The sequence below is a fragment of the Lampetra planeri genome, chromosome 54 (assembly GCF_965212315.1).
Source record: "Lampetra planeri chromosome 54, kcLamPlan1.2.h2, whole genome shotgun sequence".
In the NCBI taxonomy this organism is placed as follows: domain Eukaryota; kingdom Metazoa; phylum Chordata; class Hyperoartia; order Petromyzontiformes; family Petromyzontidae; genus Lampetra; species Lampetra planeri.
Window position 1 is genome coordinate 632,396 of NC_136160.1, and position 23,688 is coordinate 656,083.

At 49.2% G+C, this 23,688-nt stretch overlaps 1 protein-coding gene across 2 annotated transcripts; it reads left to right on the forward strand.

The window, feature by feature from the left end:
• Positions 1-711: 711 nt before the first annotated feature.
• On the forward strand, positions 712-23,204 carry ANO10 (anoctamin 10). 2 transcript variants are annotated; one of them, XM_078617497.1, is made up of 14 exons: positions 712-830; positions 6,808-7,069; positions 7,293-7,484; positions 7,995-8,129; positions 9,116-9,235; positions 9,599-9,852; positions 10,330-10,663; positions 11,204-11,259; positions 12,480-12,554; positions 13,050-13,238; positions 14,438-14,629; positions 15,710-15,847; positions 16,590-16,706; positions 17,344-23,204. In XM_078617497.1, exons 2-14 carry the CDS (start codon positions 6,877-6,879, stop codon positions 17,416-17,418), a joined length of 2,070 nt encoding a protein of 689 aa, XP_078473623.1. In that variant the 5' UTR covers positions 712-830; positions 6,808-6,876; the 3' UTR covers positions 17,419-23,204. The 2 variants fall into 2 exon arrangements, with proteins under 2 accessions (XP_078473623.1, XP_078473624.1); XM_078617498.1 differs by having other exon boundaries at positions 719-830; positions 6,844-7,069.
• The last annotated feature ends 484 nt before the right edge of the window (positions 23,205-23,688 follow it).

The following is a 23,688-nucleotide window of genomic DNA, read 5'->3' on the forward strand; positions in this document are numbered from 1 at the left end:
CGGTTAAACCCCCACACGCAATGAGGTGGCATCCTCCTCCAGTGCCGAAGCTCCAGGTGACAGAGGTAAACCCTCTTAGGTGACATAACCACCGTGGCACAATGGAAAACCTCCAGATGTCGAGCTGAAACCTACAATGTGGCACCAGCACTAACTCAGTATTACCTCTAAGTGCAGCGGGGGCACCACCACCCCAGGTTAACTTCTGGATGTAGAGGGAAACCCTCTGTCGTGGCACCACCTCCCCAAGATAACGGCTGGATTTAGAGGGAAACCCTCTGGCGTGGCACCACCTCCCCAAGATAACGTCTGGATTTAGAGGGAAACCCTCTGGCGTGGCACCAACTCCCCAAGCTCACTTCTGGATTTAGAGGGAACCCCTCTGGCGTGGCACAACCTCCCCAGGTTAACGACTGGTTTTAGAGGAAACCCCTCTGACGTGGCACCGCCACCCCAGGTTAACGACTGGTTTTAGAGGGAACCCCTCTGGCGTGGCACCACCTCCCCAAGCTAACTTCTGGATTCAGAGGGAAACCCTCTGGCGTGGCACCGCCACCCCAGGTTAACGACTGGTTTTAGAGGGAACCCCTCTGGCGTGGCACCACCTCCCCAAGCTAACTTCTGGATTCAGAGGGAAACCCTCTGGCGTGGCACCGCCACCCCAGGTTAACGACTGGTTTTAGAGGTAAACCCTCTGGCGTGGCACCGCCCCCCCGGCGTGAGCACTTCCGTGGGCGTTCACGGCAGGAGGAGGAGGAGGCTGCGGCCTTCCACGTGAGCCGACTCCGTTCCGCGACCATCCGCCCGCACAGCGGAACTGATCGTCAAAGGTAAATACGGCCACGATGAACGTTGCCCAGAGATTTCGAAGCGGACCCTTATTTGCATGCCTCTTTAACAAAATAAATAAATCACAGATGTATATTTTAACTTTCCCACGAGGCCTGCGAGTTTCGCCGACCCTCTGCTAGTGGCCCGGCCGGGTTGAGCGCTCCGAGTCCCGGGGCGGCGCCTGTGCCCGACGATGCTCCCACCCTCGTGATGGGCCTCAATGATTGTGTTCGATTTTGTTGCATTAGAAGTGACAAATTGCACAAAGATAGCTTCCGTTGCATGCACTCACGTCAGCTATTTTATTTGTTTTGAGTCCTTGATATGCCGCTCATGGCAATGTTTATTCTGTCAACCTTATCTGACGGGACCGCAGACGTGTTACGTCGTTTTTGCGGCAACCTTTATCAGCACTCCTTTATCAGCACTCCTTTATCAACACTCCTTTATCAACACTCCTTTATCAGCACTCCTTTATCAGCACTCCTTTATCAACACTCCTTTATCAACACTCCTTTATCAACACTCCTTTATCAACACTCCTTTATCAACACTCCTTTATCAGCACTCCTTTATCAACACTCTTTTATCAACACTCCTTTATCAACACTCCTTTATCAACACTCCTTTATCAACACTCCTTTATCAGCACTCCTTTATCAACACTCCTTTATCAGCACTCCTTTATCAACACTCCTTTATCAACACTCCTTTATCAACACTCCTTTATCAACACTCCTTTATCAGCACTCCTTTATCAACACGGTCTTCGGCGATGTTGCTGCGGCTGCGTTGACGAGTGGAGGATGACGGCAACCCTGAACACAAGCACGCGTCTGCGGGGCCCGGCAGACGCGCCTTTAATTTGCAGGCAAATCGAGGTGGTCTCGTGGACATCAAACACAGAAAAAGCAGCCGATTTGAGATTATAAGCAACAGATAGCAAATGCCAAGGAGGGCGAAAGTAATGATTGCATATCGCCAGGAAGAATAATGGAATAACTAAGCTTACTAATTGAAATTGAATTGATAGTTGGGAGAAGGGTTAGAAATTACACGGGGAATGAATTGTCAGAAATCACAAAAGACATGTTGAGGAATGGGAGAGATATAAAACGACACGCGCCTTACCAATTACAGTGCAGTATTGAATGCGGATAAATCATCCGCACCCTCGCAAGACGCCCATGAGATCGAGCCAAGCAGCTCATGAAGCCCTTCCTGCTGAAATTTAAGACAAATATAGATCAACGTGGAGCTGACTGAACACGGCTTGGAAATGAATGGGAACATGAAGGCAGAAAAACTCAGGATGATGATTGTGCACAAATGTTAGCCCCTGGCAAGAGAGATTGAACCATAACTCATGATAATGCTCGCATCTTACAATTCGTGGATGGGTTTGCATGCACATCTCGGGCAATATGTTACATCCCAGAATTTAAAGCATTCGTTTGATGCAAAAGGAGGTTTCACACTTGAAGCAAACTGCCCATTGCAGTATTAAAAAGGGGAAACTACTGGACTTTATGGGAAACCTGGACATCATCATAGAGTTGGGACCAGTTCAGAGTCAAATTAACCTATTTACGAAATTGTTTACACACAAATGAAGTATCTCAATCATGGAATAACTGAATAGTTTTGCTGTTTAAAAAAAAGTGCGAAAACTAACTTGAAGAACAACTACAAAATGTTAAGAAAGATCAGAGGAATCGACAGAAAATGTAGAAGCCACCGACCATATATGCCAGAAATATAAATGGCGTGTCTACTACCATCGACCACATTTCGCAATCAGACTACGTATTTGGCTTGTGGCTGTACCTGTAGAATTTAAATGTCCCTGCCTGCTGCACCTATTTGATTCGATGCTTTCGTTTCCTTAACTCAACAGGGAAGTTCATGGTTGAAGCACTTCTCTCTAAGCAGACTCGGGTTTTTTTCTCACAAAGTGACTCATTTTTTTGCGAGTCGTGAGTTTGCAGGTGGCAATTTTCTTAGTTATTTCAGCCCTCTCTGTGGCTAATGCATCAACCTACAGCGTTATATCATGTTTAACACGTAGGGTTTCGCGACCAGTATTATTCATAATTAAGGTTTTTGGGTTAGATCGCTTTAGTTATAAATGTGTCGCAACCCTCCACCACCCGACACGGCCAATCAGTAAAAAATGTGTCACGTTAACAAAACGCCAATTAGTTACTTCTTCAGCTCACTGGTGTGTTTGAAGAGTGAATCCACAACATTTAGAATTTGACTACAACGTTTTGCTGGAAATGACATCCAGCATCTTCGGGCGATTTTTTTTGTACAAAATATTGGGATGGTGTACGTTGTACTTTGTACACTATACAGGGATGTCAACGCCCCTGTCCTCCACACTACAGGTCCATCCTGACCCAGGACGGTAGACCCTACGATTGTCCTCAGCCTGGGGGTCCAGGTGGGCCCCATTCGCCGGGAAGGGTGGCATCTGGTGCATGTGGATGAGCTGCCGGTCAGTCTAGGGGGTGCCCAACACCCGCAGGTGGCCCGATGTACCTTCCCAGGAGGCCAATGGCACTCGCAATGAAAGAAGGGGCAAGTAATGAAGGCATTTCAGGAAAAGACCTGATTACCGTCCTTTGAACACAATGTCAATGAATGTGGAATGACGGGAATATCACCACTGACCTAAACGGAATTGGCAATACAGTTGTAGATGCCGCATCCAGTCGTGGAGGGGGGGTGCGGCCTTCGAGGTGGCCATCAAGAGAAACCCCTGCTGGAGGATTGGGACGAGGAATGGTGGAATCGAAGGAAACGGAAGAACAGTTGAAGAGTGCGAATAGAGAAATGGAAAATAATGGTCTGAGATGTAGGAGTACAGGACACAAAACTTGGGCATATCTTCGTTCGTCCTTCTACAAAAGTCCTATCAGGTGTTACACCACTTTACAATCACTTTTGTAATGGGTTCAACTGAGTCGCAGGCGTAGACTTTGGAGGCAACACATTTATTCAATTCCAACACACGGGGTAACTTCCCCTTAACAGAATAACAACCTAAGGTGGTGACCACCCGGCTAACTACACTAGTTACTAGTTACTACGTGACTGGTGTAGTTAACTGGGTGGTGACCACCCGGCTAATTACACTAGTCACTACGTAACTGCTACTACGGACCAGGACCAACGACTTCGGCCCGGGTCCACGTGTTGGAGACTCATTGAACGGAGATCGTAGATGAAGAGTTTCTTCCAGGATGAACAACAACCACCCCGGTCCCTCTCGGGACCCTGCTTATATTTTCTGTGGCGTGGCCGACTCCGCCCTTGGCCACGTCCACCTTCCAGAATCCTCAGGAAGGATCTGGGTCCCAATCACGTGACCCCCCTAGCCCCCTCTTGGGGCCCCTCTGTCAACTTAACCGATCACGTGTACTCCCGGGTCAACCAGAGTGCCATGGCCTCGCACAACCCCATCCTTCCGTCGGCACCCACACACCCTGTCCTGAAGGGTCGGCACTGCACTTAAGGCGTGGTGCCATCCAGCGCTATTAATCAGCGCACACCGTGCCCCTCTCGGTCCGGTACTATGCCCACGACACGGTGATATCCGGTGATGTCGCTACACCGAACGCCGTGCCCCTCTAGGGCCGGAACTGCACCCACAGCATGGTGACATCCAGCGATGTCACTACACTTTTACTATAGAGTATTTAAATAAAAGTAAACAATTCGAGGTGATCACGACTGAACACATTTATCAACAACTGTGGCCTTAAAAGGAAAAAATATATAAAAGTCGATATTTAAGCCAATCGCCCTTTATCATAACGCACGTGCAATCTAGAAGGATCATTTTAATTTGGGCTATGACCCCTCATAGCACCCGTGCTGTGACGAAGGGTCATCGACTGAAATGTTATCGATCCCATCATTTTCCATTTTTAGGCAGTGCATTTGACGAACGTCTTGAGGTTTTTTTGTGACTCATTCCAGGCAATTTATACCACGCCCTTGTGTCTGCAAATAGAACGTGCACACGTCTTGAATAAAAAAAAAACTTCCCTTGTATTTTGTTCAGGATCTCGAATACTGTTGCACATAATAGTCTTGAAGGAGTCTGGCTCTAAGGTTGTCTGTTTCCCTCATCACCTGGTCGAGGCATACAGCAGAATATAATTATCTGACGACATCTGGCGCCTTCTGGGCGATTTGGTCACGTAAGGATGTCCTTTCAAATATTATTTGGTTCTTTCCTTTCAAATACAAGCAGTGACATCAAACTTTCCTCCAAACTTGTGATGTGCGTTTACGGACATACCGAGAATCTAATCTCGCTTCATAAATGGCTGTTCCAGAACCTTGTCATACTGGGAATATTATTAAGACCTTGCAGGTATTTCCCCTGAAGTTTGTCATTTCAACCGGTATCATTTGAAAGTCACTTAAAGTCTTTTACGCAACCAGCTATAGGTCTCCCCCACAAGACACCCGCTTGTGGCTTCCCACAAACCTGTGCAGACTCCACGAGATGGTACTGGTGGCATACGTCGTGAGGTGGAAGGAATTAAACGAGGCACCTGTCAAATTTACCCCCCTCCTTTTTTCAAGGCCCGGTGCCTAGGGCCTTGCAGAAAGCGGGCACCAGTGCAGTCGCAGCGCCAGCACACTGTAGCTACGCCGCTAGACGGTGCGTGTTTAACCGATCCAGCAGGGATGCTGCGTGCCGTGTGAACGCAGACTGCGATTTGAACCGGTGACCTTGCGACCGGCAACCCAGAGCTATTTCCCAGTACGTTGTCGTTGCCACCGATACGGCAACATCTGATGCTCGCCAAATCATGTTGGTTAATGTGTCACGAACAGTCTTCCAAAACGGCGCCGACACAGGCGATCCTCTTGTGCTGCACTTTGCCGCATTGCTCCGAGGATGAGGTTGTAAGCACGGCACAGTACAAGTCGTACATGTTTTGTGGCTGGCCTATAAAATGACACGTGCCACCGCATGCTCATTTTGTTGGCACCGCGCTTACAGAGAACCAGTTCCCTGATTATTTTTACCTTCGGGCGGTGCTGCCAGATCCATTTCATTTGGCGCTATTTCTAGTTTGCTTTTTACACGCGGCCAAGCGAAGAGACGTTCATGAGCAGCACACAGCTCTGTACTGAAACTATTGTACCCGTGTTGATGGAGGTTGCTACTTTGACAAGCCTTAATATTTCATTAAACATTTCTTACAGTAAATGTGCATATCAGATGAGGCATGTGGAAGATAATAGTCTGTTACTTAAATGCTGTGAACATTTTTTTGAGTATCACAGTAAACTGCATTTCAGTTTACACGCATGCTTTCACTACCAATATCCATAATACAGGTTTTTTCGGTTAGTTCGCTTAAATATGTGTTTGTCTTAAAACGTGGGTTTTACCGTAGCCAGTACCATGATCCATATTAGTTTTTGCTTTCAGTCATGTGATAGGTTTGTGCTAAAATTATTGACACTATTCAGTCCATGACCCAACAGCAAGATTGCCTCATTTACAAAGATATTTCATTGACAAAGATATTTATTGGTAAATGTTGGGTGGTTGAAGGGTTATTCACAAAAACATTTGGAATGAAACTACAGTGTGGCCTAACGCAAAAAACGAATATGGATCGGACCTGTTTGAGTTGTGTATGAAGTCAGAACTCCATGTCGTGTCTCTTTCACAAGTGCATTTATCACATGATGCTCCGGCATGCTTATGAATCTGTCATCCATTGTGTAATCTGATACATTTTATTATATTGCACGTTACCTAAATATTGCAAACATCACAATGTCATGGTTTGCCCAGTGTACAAATATGTGCATTTTTTTATAATGTAACATGAATAAATATGCTCAAGCAAGTGTGTGGAAAAAGAGTTCAACAATCGCCTTAAAAGAAGCAACAGTGGTGGAACTTATTTCCTATCTGTGCTCCTGTGCGGTGGTTAGGTCGTCAAGCTCTGACAGCGTCCACCTGACGGACAGGGCACGTGGGCGCGGTGCACGCGAACAGAGAGGATGCGTCGGTTGGATCGTCTGGTGGAGGAGGAGGAGGCGGAGGAGGCCGGGGCGGTAGCGCCGGCCCCGCAGGAGGAGGAGGAGCAGCATCTGGGCTTCCAGCCGCTGGTCGTCATCGAGCTGTCCCGGCATCTCCAGCTGGTGACGCGCGACTGGCTGCTCTCGCGCTTGCGGGACAACGACCTCGACGGCGGTGAGGCACAGTCGGTTGCACGGTCGCCACGGTAGCCTTATTTTAACTTCCGGTCATCTTAACATTAGAGCCACTGACGTGGCTGTGGAATGTTCGGTAGCGACTCGCCGTTTGCTGGGTATGGACGGTGCGAAAGAAGTTCAACATACGTACATTGACGGTCCGCAACCTCCGGGTTCTGTGAAGAATATCGGATCGCTTACGCCCCGTGCCATGCCTGTAGGTGCCTACCTGGAGGCTCAGCCACTGCGGGTGGGCGGTGAAGCGGACAGCGAGAGCCGCACCCTCGTGGTGGGAGCCACGTGGAAGCGATTGCTGATTGGGGCGGAGGAGGCCGGCTTTGTGCGGCGCTGTCAGGATGGCTCCATGAGGGCCTTCACCTACCTCTCACGGCACACCTTCGAAGGATACTCCGGTAGACGAGCATCTCTATGTGCGAGTGTGTTTTGTTGTTGCCACATATCGCTGTTGCCGAGCGCAAATCCAAAGGCCTGGAATGTCAAGCGGGCAGGAACAAACAGCACTACCGAAGGTATAATTTTGGAAACATTAAACTCGTTTACTGTGGGATAAGAAATGACACTCAGGTCCACACACACACACAGGTCATCAACCACTTGTGTGTGCGGAGAGTGCTTCATTACATCCCAAATGGGTACACCAAAGACTAAGTAGAGCCTTAACAGACTGTTGGGGCAAGTGCTATTCGCGAGCACGTATGAAGGCCGAAACGGCACACGAGGGGGTGGGTGGCCAACACCACAGATGAAGCCACAGTGCGGCTTAATCTCTGTTTTATCCGCCAAGCCCTTATTCAACGAATATATTTGCCAGAAACAAACCACCTGCTTGCTGTACTGCCATCATCGCATACGATGAGTGTCCCGCGGTGTATCCGTGCGCGTGTGCGCGCGCGCCGTTACAGATGATAACGTCGCGTTCCTGACGATGGCTGAGCAGCAGTACATCGTCAAGCATGCGCTCAACAACCTGCGCGCCAAGGAGGAGATCAGCATCCCGGGATACTCCGACATCAAGCTCTACCCGGGAAAGTCCGTGTGTAAGTCACCGTCGTAATAAGCAACTTGGGGGGGAATTCGCACGGACTCGAGACTTATTATTTTAGAGAGTGAAACTCGGCTGTCTTTTGAAAAAATACGCGCCAAGTCTCTATTGACATCCTGGGCTGCACGTCTTGGGTGTGGAGCTTCCTCGTTCATGAGAAACAAGGGAGAAAAAAACCATGCATACGCTTGGCTTACGTCACGCTCTCCACGACGTGTAAGTGTTAGGTGAAGCGGTATGGGAGCCGACGGACAGCTCTCGGGGTGCAACACGTTGCTGTGGTAGCGATGGGTACCTGTGATGGCAACGTCAGTTTGCATATTTGAAATTGCCCTCTTTGCTTCTGGTTTGTTTCATCCAAGTTTTGGCCACCCTTTCATACATTTGGCCAGTTTTCAATCAGGTGAGCCCCGAAATATTGGGTCATCCATCGTATGCCCCGATTAGGGACAGATGGATAGACAGACGGGCAGCACGAATACATTAATTATTTCAAAATTAGTTGCAACTTGCTCCAAAACGTTTAGAGTTCGTCTGGATGTGCTGCCGTAGCGCGTCCAAGTGACATCACCCAGGTCGCATTATTTAAGCTCATCCACAAAGTGGAATTCTGCCACCAAATATCTGCAGAGACCTGCAAGCTGCAGGGGAGTTTTCTTGCCAGTAACAACCACCTACCCATCAACCACCTACCCATCAACCACCTACCCATTAACCAGGACCTCAATATTGTACCTCGGCACCAACTCAAAGTTCTGATCCCCCTTATGCGCAACTATTGAATTGGCCCGTGCTCAAACCATCGCTGCATCTAAAAAATAGTATTGATGAAAAGTGTATGTGTTTATAAGCTCTGCAGAACGCAGGCAAAATGTATTGACTCTCTCCCTCTAACGTTGTTATCGTGTCACCACCCTGTCTCCCTCCGGCCACCCCGCCCTGACCCCACCCCTCAAATTGTGTCTTCTGCACGTGGATCAGTCCGCCGATTCCAGTCCAAACGGCTGCTGGTGCAGATCTACCCACTGCACGACACGGAGGAGCTGAAGAAGCTGTCGGCGCTGTGGTACCAGCAGGCGAGGCCATCCTACCAGCCTTTGGGTGAGTGCCGCCTCTATCTAATGCCTACGAGCTGTCACCTGCGCCGTCAGAGTTCTCAATTACTTTACACGCATACAATTAGCGTGTAGGTTTCCCGTAGCCGGTCCAAAACAATACGGATCATTATATACGCATTACATTATGCCTCTCACCAAATCACTCGAAATATGCTCTCAGAATGTAAGCGGAATTGGGCCTGGTTAGTGCTGGGACGGGCAACCAGCGTGCGTGAGCGGAATAGCAGCGGAAGAAATGGGGCAATGTAGAAGAGGTGAGCTTTATGGGAGGAACGGAAGGAGGTTCGGGGTTGCGGACTGCTCTCTCTGCCCTGCGATGTCCTCGACCCTCGTTCACCGTCTACAGAGGCGATCCGACGCTACTTTGGGGAGGAGATTGCGCTCTACTTTGGCTTCCTGGGCTTCTTCACGTGGGCGCTGGTGCCCATGGCACTGATGGGCCTGCCCTACTACCTGTTTGCCTGGGAGGACTTTGACAAGTACGTGTTGTTCGCGGGACTGAACCTGGCGTGGGCCACCGTGGTGCTGGAGCTGTGGAAGAGGCACAGCGCGGAGCTCTCCTTCTGCTGGGGCACGCTGCTCATGAGGCACGACTTCGAGGTGCGACCAGGCCAGCCTCTCCCCCCCCCACCCCACCCGATCAGCCTCTTTGGTCATTCACATCTGTGCCTTTCACACATAGGGACCCTTCGACTCCCATAGACTCGCGCAGAGACCTACATGACGGACTCTATATCTGTATAGAAGCTAAATGCACCCACTGTTGATTCTGTACAGTGTCTTGAGATGGGGTCACATTTAGGCACGACGTAAATCTAAATTTTATTGGGTTACAGATGCGAGCCACATTGTTCCATGTTCTTATACGTTGCGTCGGTTGGGTGGGGTTAGGGGAACCATGAAATCTGCCGGCTTGGTACTCCATGCCAAGCTACGGGTCCTCTCGGTCACACATTTTGCCATCTCTTGCCCTATGCTTGTGGACAGAAACACCTGTGCCCCTCCCTCCCTCCCTCCCTCCCTCCCTCCCTCCCTCCCTCCCTCCCTCCCTCCCCCCCCCCCCCCCCACGATGGCAGGAGCCGCGTCCGGGTTTCCACGGGGAGCTGGGCACGAACCCGGTGACGGGCCGCAGGGAGCCCACGTACCCGAGCTGGCGCCGCTCGCTGCGCGTGTACGCCGTGTCGGTGCCCTTCGTGTGCGCCTGCCTCTACCTCTCCTACCTCGCCATGGACGTCTACTTCTGGATGGAGGCGTGGGTGCTGGCGTGGCGGCACAGCGGCGACGGCGATGCGGACGAGGGGGGGCCGCTGGCCGTGCTGGTGCCGTACGTGCCCAGCGTCATCTACGCCGTTGTCATCGAGGCCATGAACCGCGCCTACCGGTACCTGGCGGAGCTGCTCACCGAGTGGGGTCAGTGGCTGAGGGGGCGGCACGGGCCGTTACTCGTAATACATCGTCGTCTGTCTCGCCGGCATCGCCACCGTTGTCATCGTCTTCATCGACGGATGCGAGCTATCCACTGCTGGATGAAAAGCCGTCCCGAGCTGTCGCCGATTGTCCCGGTCCCTTATCTTGGAATAATCCGACTCTACAGTCTGAAGATTTTTGAGAGGACATTGGGAGTAATGCTGTGATGTTATCGGGAGTAGTGCCCTGAGGTTATTTGGTGAGAACCATTGTCTGACACAATGCGTGGCAGTGCTCACCGCAACGAGTTCCAAATGGAAACGTCTCCCTTCTCGTGACATGATCCCGATAACAGAATTGGAATATAATCGGGAAGAAAAACACCTAATTCTGAATTTGTTGATATAATGTATTGTTGATCAATAATTAACAGTCATGTGTAATCATTTACACGATTGCCCGACAATAATGTGGTGATGCGCTGTGCCACTGGTTTAGTATGGGAGTGGTTTGCATTGGTTTTGTGTTTTTTGTTTGGCTCAGAAAATCATCGGCTGGAGTCCACGCATCAGAACCACCTCATCCTTAAAGTGTTGGTTGTGAGTATCATTCCTTACACGGTGCCTTTGAGTAAAAAAAAAACACGCACGCTTCCTGCCAAGAACACATATCTAAACACAACGCCGGCGTCAGTATCAAGGCATGGTGTCTGAAATGTGCCATCAATTCCAGATTCATGTGGCAGGTCGCAGTCTCTCCATGGGACACCCATGGTAACAAAACAAATATTTAGCAAGCTGATGTTGTGGGCATTGGCCCTCCGTCAAAATACAACTATTTCTTGATGCTGCATTGGTGGTACTCGAGCACAAATAAATAAACTCAACAAGTTGGCCTTGAAAAGAGAGAATATACTCAGAGGGGGGACGTGTTGGGGATGGCCGTTCCTTCGTAGCACATAGAGAGGCTGGAGAGGTAGAGGAACATTTATTTTACATTTGGATCACTCGCTCTACCTGCCTGGCCTCTCAATGTGGAAAGTACACTGTGGCTCATACTCTTTGGTTTTTTTTTCGGTAAAGTCACGTAGGTAAAACAATTAAATTAAATAAATGAAAACAACTCAATTAAATCGCGACGTTTCGGGCGCAACACAAGCGTCCGTCATCAGGTGGGAAAGCGTGGCCTGCTGCTGATGCAGTAGGCCGAAACGTCGTGATTTAATTTAGTTGTTTTCATTTATTTTATTTTTTACCGACGTGACTTTACTGAAAAATCCAAAGAGTATGAATCCTTGCAGTCACGAAAGCTTCACATCTACACTGTGGTTACCTTCAGAAGGACTTGTCCTGTCATTCGAATGTGGAATTTCCAACACTCGCTTAGTGCCACCGATTTGGAGTTGATGAACCACTGAATTTCGATTTAAAGCTTTCGTGACTGCAGGGATTCATCTTCTTGGTTCTTTCGGTAAAGTCACGTAGAAGGGAAATAATAAAATAATAAAAATAAAACATAATAAAATAATTCTCACGACGTTTCGGCCACAATGCAAGCAGCCGTCCTCGGGTGGAGAACAGCTGTTTTATTTTTATTTTTTTATTTCCATTCTACGTGACTTTACCGAAAGAACCAAGAAGATGAACCACCGAATGTTTAATTGTCCCACAAGCGTGGCCTGAGCCCCCCCCACACCCCGCTTTGAATTCCTGGAACTAAGTTTAACGCCACTGATCCTCAAGAAAAGTGGCCTCATTTCTCACATTGACGATCGCCAAGGCCTCACCACGCTCTGGGTTTTTACTCTTCCCCTTGGCAGTTCAACTTCACCAACTGCTTCGCGTCTCTCTTCTACATCGCCTTCTACATGCAAGACATGAAGCTCCTAAGACAGGTTTGAATTTCATGCTCACAATATATATTGTGCACTTTTTAAAAACACCTATAACTATCAGTACAAAGTCGAAGTTGCACATCTGTAACGCGCCGCGCAGATACAGAAGTGCGAGTGAAACGAAAACACGTTAAGCGAGGAATATCTGTAAATGCATTACCGGGCATAAATAAATACAAACAATGCAAATTTTGATCACATTCGCGTGATCACATCAGCCTGTGGTCAGTCGTCCCAGGACGGGATAAAGAACTGAGATGAGGGTACTCCACCGCGCAAGGTATCGTTCCGCGCGTACACCCAGAATACTCGCACCGCGCAGCTCAGGAAAGTAGTTCGTCATCGACAGCTTAGAAAAGTGTTCCTAGATGGAAGAACCGCGTTGTAGCGACAACACGGTACGTGAACACCACGCCTGTTAGCCCTGTAACGAGGTTTTGTAAAAGTGTGTTAAGATCTTTCAACTCTGCCGCCCAACCCACTTCCCCTACACAGAGCCTCGCAGCGCTACTCATCACATCGCAGATCCTGAACCAGTTGGTGGAGTCCATACTGCCCTACTGGCTCCGCAAGCGCCGGAACCAGCAGATGGGATGGTCGAGCTCGGAGAAAGCGCCGTCCGATCACAAGGACTCGCCCCTGCGCCAGCAGATCCACATCGAAGGGGAGATGGGCACGTACTTGGTACGACGCCGCAGCCCCAACTACGCTCACCGGCGCGTTGCTACCTCCACGATGCGATACGATACGGACTTTCTAGCGATGACGGTTATCGCGTTATCTGTGATTGGGCTTCCGAATTGTTTTGGTTTTGTGCGTTGCTGTACCTCCAGGATGGATGAAGATTGCTGGCAGATGCAGGCCACTCGGTGTGAACCTGCCACTCGTTTTTACGATAAAAAAAGACAGTTATTTAGCAAATCGACTAACTGAGCAAATTATGATAGCAAACATAAATTTTTCTTACTGTGGAAAGCATTTTAACAAAGCATTAATTTGATGGATAATGGCTGTTTAATTTACAGATTAAATAATTATTTAGTTGCTTATTCAATATTTTGTCAGGAAATAAAATAACGAAGACAATTAAAATGAGCCCCAGTAATCACAAAATGACGATATTTAGCAAAGAAAAGGCGATAGAGTCACCGTTGTACCGTCCTATCGGCACGTCGTGGCAAACCTACCCACAGCGATCACGTCAACGACAAACAGCCAGACCACCACCACCACCACGTGTGCAGCTCCACGGCCACAGCTCACAGAAACAATCGCTCTTGAGAGACGACCGCTGCTGGCGTGCCACAAAGCGGTTGTGACCGGACTGGCGCTACTTCTGTTCACCAGGGCTGCTCCCGCCGCGGGGCTACGGTCCGCACGCCGGGCATGCCGTGCGGCGGTCGCCGGCTGGGTTTGATCTCCTGCCACGGCGCTTAAAAACAACGGTGCAAGATTCTTAATTCTCCCCCCCACCCCTCACCGCCGCTGCGCCTCTGTTCACCCAGCGGTGTAGATGTTGACGCCACGGCTCGTCGGTCGCGGGTCACGTGCGGTGTGGTGAAGTGTAAGAACCCACCTTCGGCAGACACCTGGCCAGCGCGTGCACCTCGAGACGGAGGATCTAGAACTCCTGCTAACGGGGAGGTCCTTCCGCCAGCAGTGGCACGAGCACACAATTGCAGGCCCTGCGCCCTTAGCTTTGTGATCAAGTTCGAAACACGCAAAGTCTTCAAACTGGCAGCCTTCCCGATTGGGACTCGAACGCTGTAGCCACAGCGCTCCCTGGTGGAATAGCAGAATTATCGCGCGACCGCAACGGCAGCAGCATTGGCGTCCGTACCGCGTCTCCCCTCCCGCGCCCACCTGCGTCCCGCCCCTCGCAGGGCACGTTCGACGACTACCTGGAGCTTTTCCTGCAATTTGGCTACGTGAGCCTCTTCTCGTGCGCGTACCCGCTCGCCGCCGTGCTTGCCGTGCTGAACAACGTCACGGAGGTGCGCTCCGATGCGCTCAAGCTGTGCTGCGTGCTCAAGCGGCCCTTCTCCCTGCCCGCCGCCAACATCGGGGTCTGGCAGGTACGTGCGTGTGTGTGCGTGCGCCTGCGTGTGGTGCATCGGACAGTCATCTCGGTCAATCCATGGCACCTGGGTCTGTCCCGTGACTATCTGCCAGCGGGCATTTAACACTTCGCGTGGCCTTAACGTGCACATAGCCTGGCACGAGGGCCGTGGTGATGTTAACGCCAGTTTGTGGCGAATGGCAGTTGTTGTGCGTATGTGTGTGTGTGCGTATGTGTATGTGCGTGTGTGTGTGTGCGTACGTACGTACGTACGTGCGTACGTAAGTGCATTGGTAGGCCCTCCCCTAGGTCTACTCGCCCTTAAATGAGTACCTGCTGTGGTGTGTGAACGTCAGCACTGGGTAGTAAACTAATTTCTTGAGAACAGCTTTTTGTGTTTAGTTTATTGTCCTTGCCCCGCACTTCCGATTAACACGGTTGGCTACGTAAGGTGCGAAAGCAGTTCAACATACATCCATGCCCTAGAGTAAGGTGGCCGGGAGTGGTTATGGCCACACCACCACCCACGCTTCCCCGTGTTCTGTGTTAACCTTTCTAGTTGCTCGCTGAACAGTGCTCGCCTCAGCTGTCTGAAACGGGCTCTCGAATGTTTTGGTCTGACATACAATAACGTGCACGCTTTTCTTGCAAAAAAATGACCACGTTTCATAGCATCGGCTTAAAGCTGTGTTTGAAATCATCTTGTCTGTTAATAAAAAAAAAGATTTACGTCCAGAAAACCCACAGTCGCCGCACCTAGCTCCCAGTGAGTTGCACGTGTTCCACAGCGAGAGGCGTGGCTTGTTGAGAGCGCGATGTCGAGTCGTGGTGGAGGGGCGACGTGTGCTGTGGCCGGGGGGGCGTGGGGACCGAGACGAGAGATCTTCTGGGTGGGGATCAAAGCCTTAGAACACCGATGGACCGTGTTGCTTGGGGGTTGAGGAGGAACGTGTCGGGAATCGACACCGTTTCATCAAGGCCAGCCGCCACTTCCGTCAGGCTATGGACTTTTCATTCCAACTTAGACAGTCGCCCTGCCGACGCCGCCTCCTCCTCCCCACCCAACTGTGCGTTTCCTGCCCCGCCGCTCCCCCAGCTGGCCTTCGAGGTGATGGGGCTGATGGCGGTGATGACGAACTGCGCGCTCATCGCCATGTCCGAGCAGGTGCGAACATTCTTCGACCAGGAAGGCGGCGTCACGCTCAACTACGTGCTCGTCATCGTCGCCGCCGAGGTGAGACGCCCGTCGAAATCCAAGAAGCCCCCCTCCCTCCCTCCCCCTGGGCCCCAGCATCCCCACCCTGTGATCTGTAATGCGGTTATCCGGAGACCATCTGTGGGCCGATTGTCTGGATTGCTGGTTAACTGTGCTCATTCGCGCCTTTCACGAGTGCCGGTGATGTGGGCACAGGGACTAGGTGACCGTATCGACAAGTGAATCGATTGCTTAAAATAAAATACACAACGCACATTCGATGTCTCTTCACCCCCATTCTACGAACGCAAGTACGAAATGTGTGCTTTTTTATAAACTCATTTACTTGTTTTGCATTATCCCTGTTTAATCCGGGCTACCTCGACCCCCCAATTGCCCTGGATAATCGAGAGTTGGAAGTATTTGTGCTTCTCAGCGCGTGTGAAGTCGCGTGCGTGAAGGCAACGGCATACTTACGAGTCGGCTCGCTGCGATCCTGGCAACCACGAGTTAAAATTCCTGAGCGTGCGAATAAATTCTGAAACTTATCACAGGCCTTCCCTGGGTCGGTGAATGTATTCGGCGAGTAGTACCGGGTGCAGGTGTGCGTGCGCGAGCATCAACACCGGGGAGATGGCTTTTGGGCGGTCGTTGTTCTCAAGGCCCCTGTTGGGGCCTCGCTAAGGTGGCTCCCGGCCGCTGCTGCACTCTCCGTGCCCCGACGGTGAATGGCGGTAGCGGTGGTTGTGAGCGCGGTGGCTTGGACTCTTGTGTTCCTCAGCACGCGCTCCTCGCATTGAAGTTCATGCTCACCTTCGTCATTCCCGACAAACCGCGCTGGGTGCGTCAGAAGCTGGCGCGCATCGACTACGAATCCCTGCAAGCGCTCAAGAAACAGGTGAGCGCTTTGTGGTCTGCTTGGGTGTTTGTATGCAGTCGCTCGCTCGCACGCACGCAGGGCTGTCGACGGGACAAAATTAGTTTGGCGTAAATGGTAGATTAATAAAATGAAAAAATGCCAATTATCCAACCTAAGAAAGTCTTCCTGAATCTCGAGGCCCTTTTTCAGAAGGGTCAAAGTTTGCCCGATTCCATTTTGATTTGTGGCATTTGGAAGGAAACCACGGTACCTGGAGAGACCCGGCACACGTGGGAGGGCTGACCCTTGGCACTGCCAGCCTATGGCCGCTTCACTGCCCCACGCCTACAATGCCTGGAAAGCCAGGAAATATCCCCCATTCAAGTGCGCTAACAAGGCTCGAACTTGCTTGGCTTGTGGGATGCGGTGAGATCGGGTGCATTAACTCTGCTTTGGTCATTCTCATTGATTTCTCATCCAAGAGCGTACACTGCTGTAAAACTTGCAAAAACTAAAAAGTGCTCGCGCACATGTGCAAGTTTAGAGACTCTGTGTGACCTAAGCAGAGGGAACTTCGACTTTTAGTATAGTGCATGATTGGATTTATGTTACAGAAATATATATGATCGTGAAAGCTAATGCACCGTACGTGATGTGTGTGTGTCAATGTTCGCAGAAAATTCAGGTGTTCAAGTCGTTGTCTTCAGAACAGAACACCGGCGACTTCCTAAACAGCGCGCTGGGGGAATAAATCGCAGAGCAAAGCGAGCAGCAAAGGCCAAACCTCCCAAACGATCGGTCGCGGGGCATCTATGCTGGTCTAAGACAACGGAAAAGAAAAGGTTACTTCCCACATAACCCCAAAGCTGCTTCATTCCTCATTGGATCTCTTCCGGGTCGCCGTAGGCTGGAGTATGAATGTGACTGCTCGTGTCTGGTCATAGCGGGCTGTGGTGTGTTAGCAATTATAGCGGGATGTGGTGTGGTAGAAGTCACAGCGGGACATTATTTTACGGCGACCCAGGCAGACAGACACCCAGCTGATGTTAACCTCTGCACTTAAACTTATCCGTTGTAAGATTATTGACATGAAACGTAAATAACTTCTGCGATTGTTTACACCGCACATATAGTTACGCGCTACAAAAGATATCAGAAAAAGCCTTCCTAAATTCTAATGGAGATAAAAACGGTCATACTATGTTGCTGTAACTAAATGTGCACAAAATATATTTAGTATCGATATTCAACAAAGTAATATACTGTAATTAAAAGTGGCTGAAACGTAACCTTTTGTTTAACTGTAAAAATTCTATGAAGAGGTTTGTGTATTTGTCGCAGCGTTGTCAACGGTAACTGAGATCTCCAGAAGAGGTGCGGTAATAAGTCGTGGATGTGCGGACTCCGACCATTTGTTGCAGTGCTGTAACCCTGACACTTTATTTGCCTTTATTTTATAATCACCAAAGTGCGTCACAGTGCGCCAGGTTTATTATTCGGCTCGTGACGAGCATTTACATTGACAATCCTTCAGTGATGAAAGTGCGGGGAGGGAAGTCGTTTATTTAAGAGCACACGTGTTCCTTCTTTCACGTACACGCAGACACTTCAGTGTCCTCAGCCCAGCCTTTGATGGTAGCCCAAAGACCCATCACAACTTGGCATTAGCACTTGACAGGACAAATGCCAAACCCCCCCCCATAGGGAATGAACGGGACCTCTTATGAGATGTAACGGAGTGAACACACTTCGTTTCTTCCACTGGAGAACTTTATAAAAGGACAGACGAGAGAGAGACATTGAATTGGAGAAGTCTGACATCTCCATTCCCTGCCTCTGTAAGTATATCTGCCGTCCGTAGGAAGTTCCTGTTATAGAGAATAGAACGTTGCTCTTCAGTTCCGATCAGAATTCAACAGTTTGCTAAAAAAACTCTTATTCAGATATCAACCTCCCATAAAGACCAAGGTTAAAGAGGTCACAGTGCTCTTATTAACGATAATAATACGCCTGAAGAGCGCTTCAATGCTCTTGTTCAGAAGAGTTCTGCTTGGAATGTGCGTCCAATGGCAAATAAAAATGGTGCCGAGTTGTAGTGAAACATTTCACAGGGACGGGTCATGTATTCATATGTTGTGCTTCACAGTTTTATCCGAATGGTGATAGCCGCAATCGCACTCTTGACACGATGGATCCGTTTCAACTTGCACAAAGCAGTGCTTCCATCACCCTGCGTCACAAAACAACATAAATAGGCACACGATACGTCTCCTTCACGTAAACCGTCTCTCCACATTGAACATGATCCGGCTCTCATCGGCAGGGTCAGGCTTGCTTGGTTCAAATCAAATTTGAAATCGAAACTGGTCCAGAGTTTGCTTGCCTTGAAATGGTGCTGCTGACATTGCGCACTCCCAGACGGCCACGCGGCTGATGGTTTGTGCAAGGAACACTTTTATTGTCGTGTGGAGCGACGGCGGCGTGGCGGAGAGGAATTGTTTATTTTCTAAAACAACACGAATCGCTACTTTGAGTTTCGTGTTGTTAAACGATCTGCGGGCTGAATTGTTTCTGAAATCTCACAAAACCTCGTCAAGTGACCCATCATCCACTCTGGGGTGCACTGTTTTCCCACCCACCCTCTGTTACCTTTGGCGCATTTATGACAGTAAAAGCAATATATTTAGCCAGATGAAGTGCGGAACCAAATTGTCCGATGATTACTTCATTGTGCAGTCCGCTGGTGACCGACGGAGACGATCAACTCGCCCCGCTTGAGAACCGCCTCGGTGCATTCACAGGCAGCGGCTGGGCACCCGCGTTTGAACCCAGGCCCTCGGCCGTGACGGCTCCGCACTTCTGACCTCTCCGGGTCGCCCACGGCCCCCTTGTCCCGTGTTCAGCTTGTTTAAAGTCAAGCGATTATTTATGAAAGTAGAATTATCTTCGTGCCAGTTGTTGAAAACGCTACTCGGATCAGGCTGGCAAATGGATGCGTGGATTAGCTCGTTCGTTTTGTTTTGCGCGGGAGATGTAGCTTGTAGTCTGGTCTTTTGCTGTTTGAGGTCTGATACTTGCACGTTGCTTTGTAAACATTTAACAGGAAGCAATTCGGGTTGGAGGCAATGCGTTTTTTTACGTACCGTATTGTAAATGGTGTTTTTGTTATAATATTCACTTTGCTGTAACTGAAATAGCAATACTAGTCTCTTGAAAGATTGCAGTTGGAGGATTTGCAGTTAGCATTGCTCATTGCAAGTATTCAAAGAATACAATGCTCTTGGTTGGTAATCTTCATGCTGTATGTTTGTGAGCAGTTTGGTATATAAGTTGTACTCCAAGAGAACAAACACCTTGATCAGAGTAAAATAAAAACTCCCATAAGGTCACAATTACTGCATGTAACATAAAGATACGTAACGAACAAAATAAGTGTCGACCTGTAACAAAATATTTTGGAGCAGTGCTCATCTCCGTTGGCACACCTGAGCCAGTGTTGGGCATTCCACATTCCTATGGCGGGAGGCCAGACAATGCCAATGAGGTGACCACTGCTGTTTTACCTACCCCAGGGAGATGATGAGCTGGGTCCAGCCCAGGCCGGGATTTAAATGCACAACCTTCCGATTGCGGTTTGTGTGCTCTTAACGGCATCGCCACTCCGCCAGATATAGTAAAAACAAGTGCAGTGGTGAGACCTGAGGATTATTGCGCCGTTGACTCCGAGGAGCATTTTGAGAACAAGTGGCTAATGTGAAGACCACGAGGGGTGCAAGCTCTGATTTGGAACTGGAGTTCGTAGTAAGTGGAGAGGAACTGAATTCCCAACTGGCCAAAGTCCAAGAGGCAAGGCCCTGTCAAGGCATTCATGGGGATCACGGGAACACGACCCGGTCGGGATTGGGTTCAGTCCAGCTTACGTCAGGTTTGATGTCGCAGTTTTAAGTCTGATATGAACTGATGCATCGTTCTTGAACTCTGTTTCATAGCAAGTCACGTAAAATGATCTTAAGCTGGTGGGCCATGTGATGTCATGACATCACGTGACCGTGGTGTCATAACAATGGCAGTAAATGTGACTCCGAATCTGTGCTTCTGGAGGGCTCTCGTCGTTATCTTGGGTTCCTCTCACGAGATGGTCTCTCTTGTCCACAGCCCTCTCATATCCGTCTCTTTGTGTGCTGTCGCCTCACCACGTTGCGTCTCTGTGAACCAAATCTCTTGGTGGGCCACTCCACGACATCTTTGTGGGCCCCTACCTGGCCCATGGGCCGCCAGTTGGCAGAACATTGCTGCCCTCGTGTAAACACAGGTTCATGACAATTCATTATCAAAATAACTGACGGGATGGCAGCTGACAGGTAACAATTACAAAGGTCCAACCAAAGAGGAGGAGATGGAGCTCCAGTGGAGAGAGAGTTGTGGGCCATCTTGTATGAACGGAGGGTTGTCATTCCAGCAGTAGAATAAGCGTAGCTCCTGGTCATGCTTTGAGTGTGCGTGTATAATGGGTGAATCCGTGGTGAGTGTTGAATTGCCAAATTGGTTTCAACTGGTAGGGTCATTTAAATGTTACAACTACAGCTGAGTTTTTAAAGCCACAACTCTCTAACCCACCACAGTGCAGGTTCCAGTTGTTTAAAATCATCGGGTGCATTTAAGCGGATTGAGATTGGTAATTATTGAAATGCAAACTAGTGGAAAGTTATGAATGGTGTTTTAGGAATCCCGGGCCTGAAGCACTTAAGGTTAAGAGTTGCACAGGTTAGTTTGAAACGTTTCAATTGTTCAACTTTCAAACAAGTGATTACATTGCATCTCATGGAATACTTTCACCAAACAAAAGCTCGCGAATCTCTTGTCCAACGGTTGGGAGCCGGTTGCCCCAAGTGAAAACGGTACTTAATGTTTTGTTCACCTGGTGAAGAGACGGCAGGTTTGCTTCGGTACGCTGAGCGTTGTGTTTTTTTGCGTGGACACGTTCTGCGATAGTTGAGTCAAAGCGTCTCCCGACTCAAGCGAACAATGGGGGCCGGTCTGTCTAGAGCAGGGTGAGGAACCTCCTGCCCGGACTACAGAGACTCCTCTACTTACGAACGAGTTCGGTTCCAGATTTATGTTTGTACATCGATTGTTCGTAAGTAAAGGAGTCCCTGTACACTCCACACAGCCACGCGGGGCCTGCCACTTCGAAACGGACAGTAAATGATTGCCATTACTGCGTTTTTGATCTCAGCCGAACCAATCGGGTGCTGGGCAGGGGGGAGTAATATTTTCTACCTGGCAACACTGGTTTTAATTGTTGTCTTTCAATCAGTTCTGAGGACACAAGCCAATGATTACAGTCCTAGCTTGATCAACTATTATTACAATCAACGACCGTGTGATCCGACCAAAGGTATCTAAAAGTCATGTTCGGCCCTTCGGGATCTCTGTGACGAGCACTGTCGTCACGACTGCTTCGTAACAATCGAATGTGGCCCGTCCCGGGCAGTGTTTGGGCAGCTCTGCAGTGTGCCACAGGCAGATCCACGAACTTCAATTCCACATTTCGAACTATGCAACGGCCGAGTGTGGAGCATTACTTGCACCGACACGTACACAGAGTGCATTCACTGGGTTCGTGGATGGCACATTGTTGCTGTGAATGCCCTCTGTATTTGCCGTGTAATTCAGTGGCTCGCGAGCCCTGTTCCACCGCTGCAGCTGTGAGATCTGGCAGGAAGAAGTGATGGTGTGGTGGCGGTGATCGTTCATCTTTAATATTCGTCTTAAATGCCTTCTTGGAGAGTGACTGAATTTGGAGTTTTTCTCTTGAAGGAGGTGCCAGCTCAATGTTGGTGGAACAGGTCTCGGATAACATAGCGGTACAAAAACTAAATTGCCACAATTTTCTCCAGATTTGGTCAAACAAATTGTGCTGAATACTTTCTGTGGATGATCATCCAACACCCTGTGGTCCTGTGCTTCTAACCTCGATACCCAATTAAAGTTCTAAATGTTCTTATTCTTTAACTGATGGATACCCTGCGAGTAGTTTTAAATGCCACTCCATCCGTTTTAGGGCCATTTGCCAATCGTATGCCGTTATATATTCACTCTTAGCTGGGGACACGTGTAGCATTTTAGTTTGCACCCCCCCCCCCCCTTGCTTCCTCTTTTGAAGCCTGGTTGTGTCTCACTTGAGCACGCGCTGATTGTGACAGAATGGCCAGTTTCTCAAGGTTCCTGTGAATTAAGGGGCTGCTGGTCACTTCCATGAACACGCGCGCAATGTTTAACGTGGAACGGTTGAACACACAGTGGTTTAAGCACTTGTCCGTCGTGTTCCGCTTCGACAATGTTGTCGAGGGAGTTCAATTCCTTACGAAAGTCGTTTGACACTTGCGTTGAGTGCTCTTGCTTATTGCTGCAATGCACTGTTTTGTGGCCTATGGGAAAAGGTCATTAACTGTATTAATAAGCTGCCTTCACTTGCATAATGCAATATTTGAAAGTTTATGGATGCAAAAAAATAAATGTCTCCAAAAAGTGAAATGGCTTTTGTTGTTGTGAATTTACAGGGATACATTATTCATATTGAGTTTTTTTTAGGAAGGTCATGTTTTTGAATTGTTTGACCCAATTCTGGTATTGTGCAAGGGAGAAATTCAACTCAACTGAGACAACACAAATCCCAGTCCTGCGACCTTGCTGTACTGCCACGTACAAGCACATCGCTCGGCAAGGGACGAGAGTGTTGAGAATCCTCAAGTGATCTCTGGTCCACAAATTAGAGAAAGCACTTTCACACCCACTCTGCCAGAGTAATGTTTATCAGTTGACAAACCGATGCTTTTAATCCTCAGGACTGAAATGTTCGCATTAAGTGCAGGATCAAATGTAATTTGGTGGGTTTTTGTGCAGTCATTGGTGACCCGACAGACAAACTCACGACACTTGAGCACCGTCTCATGATAAGCGGCTGTCTGAATGCATATCCACTATTTCAGCAGAATGTTTAGTTTTGTGCTCCGTCAAA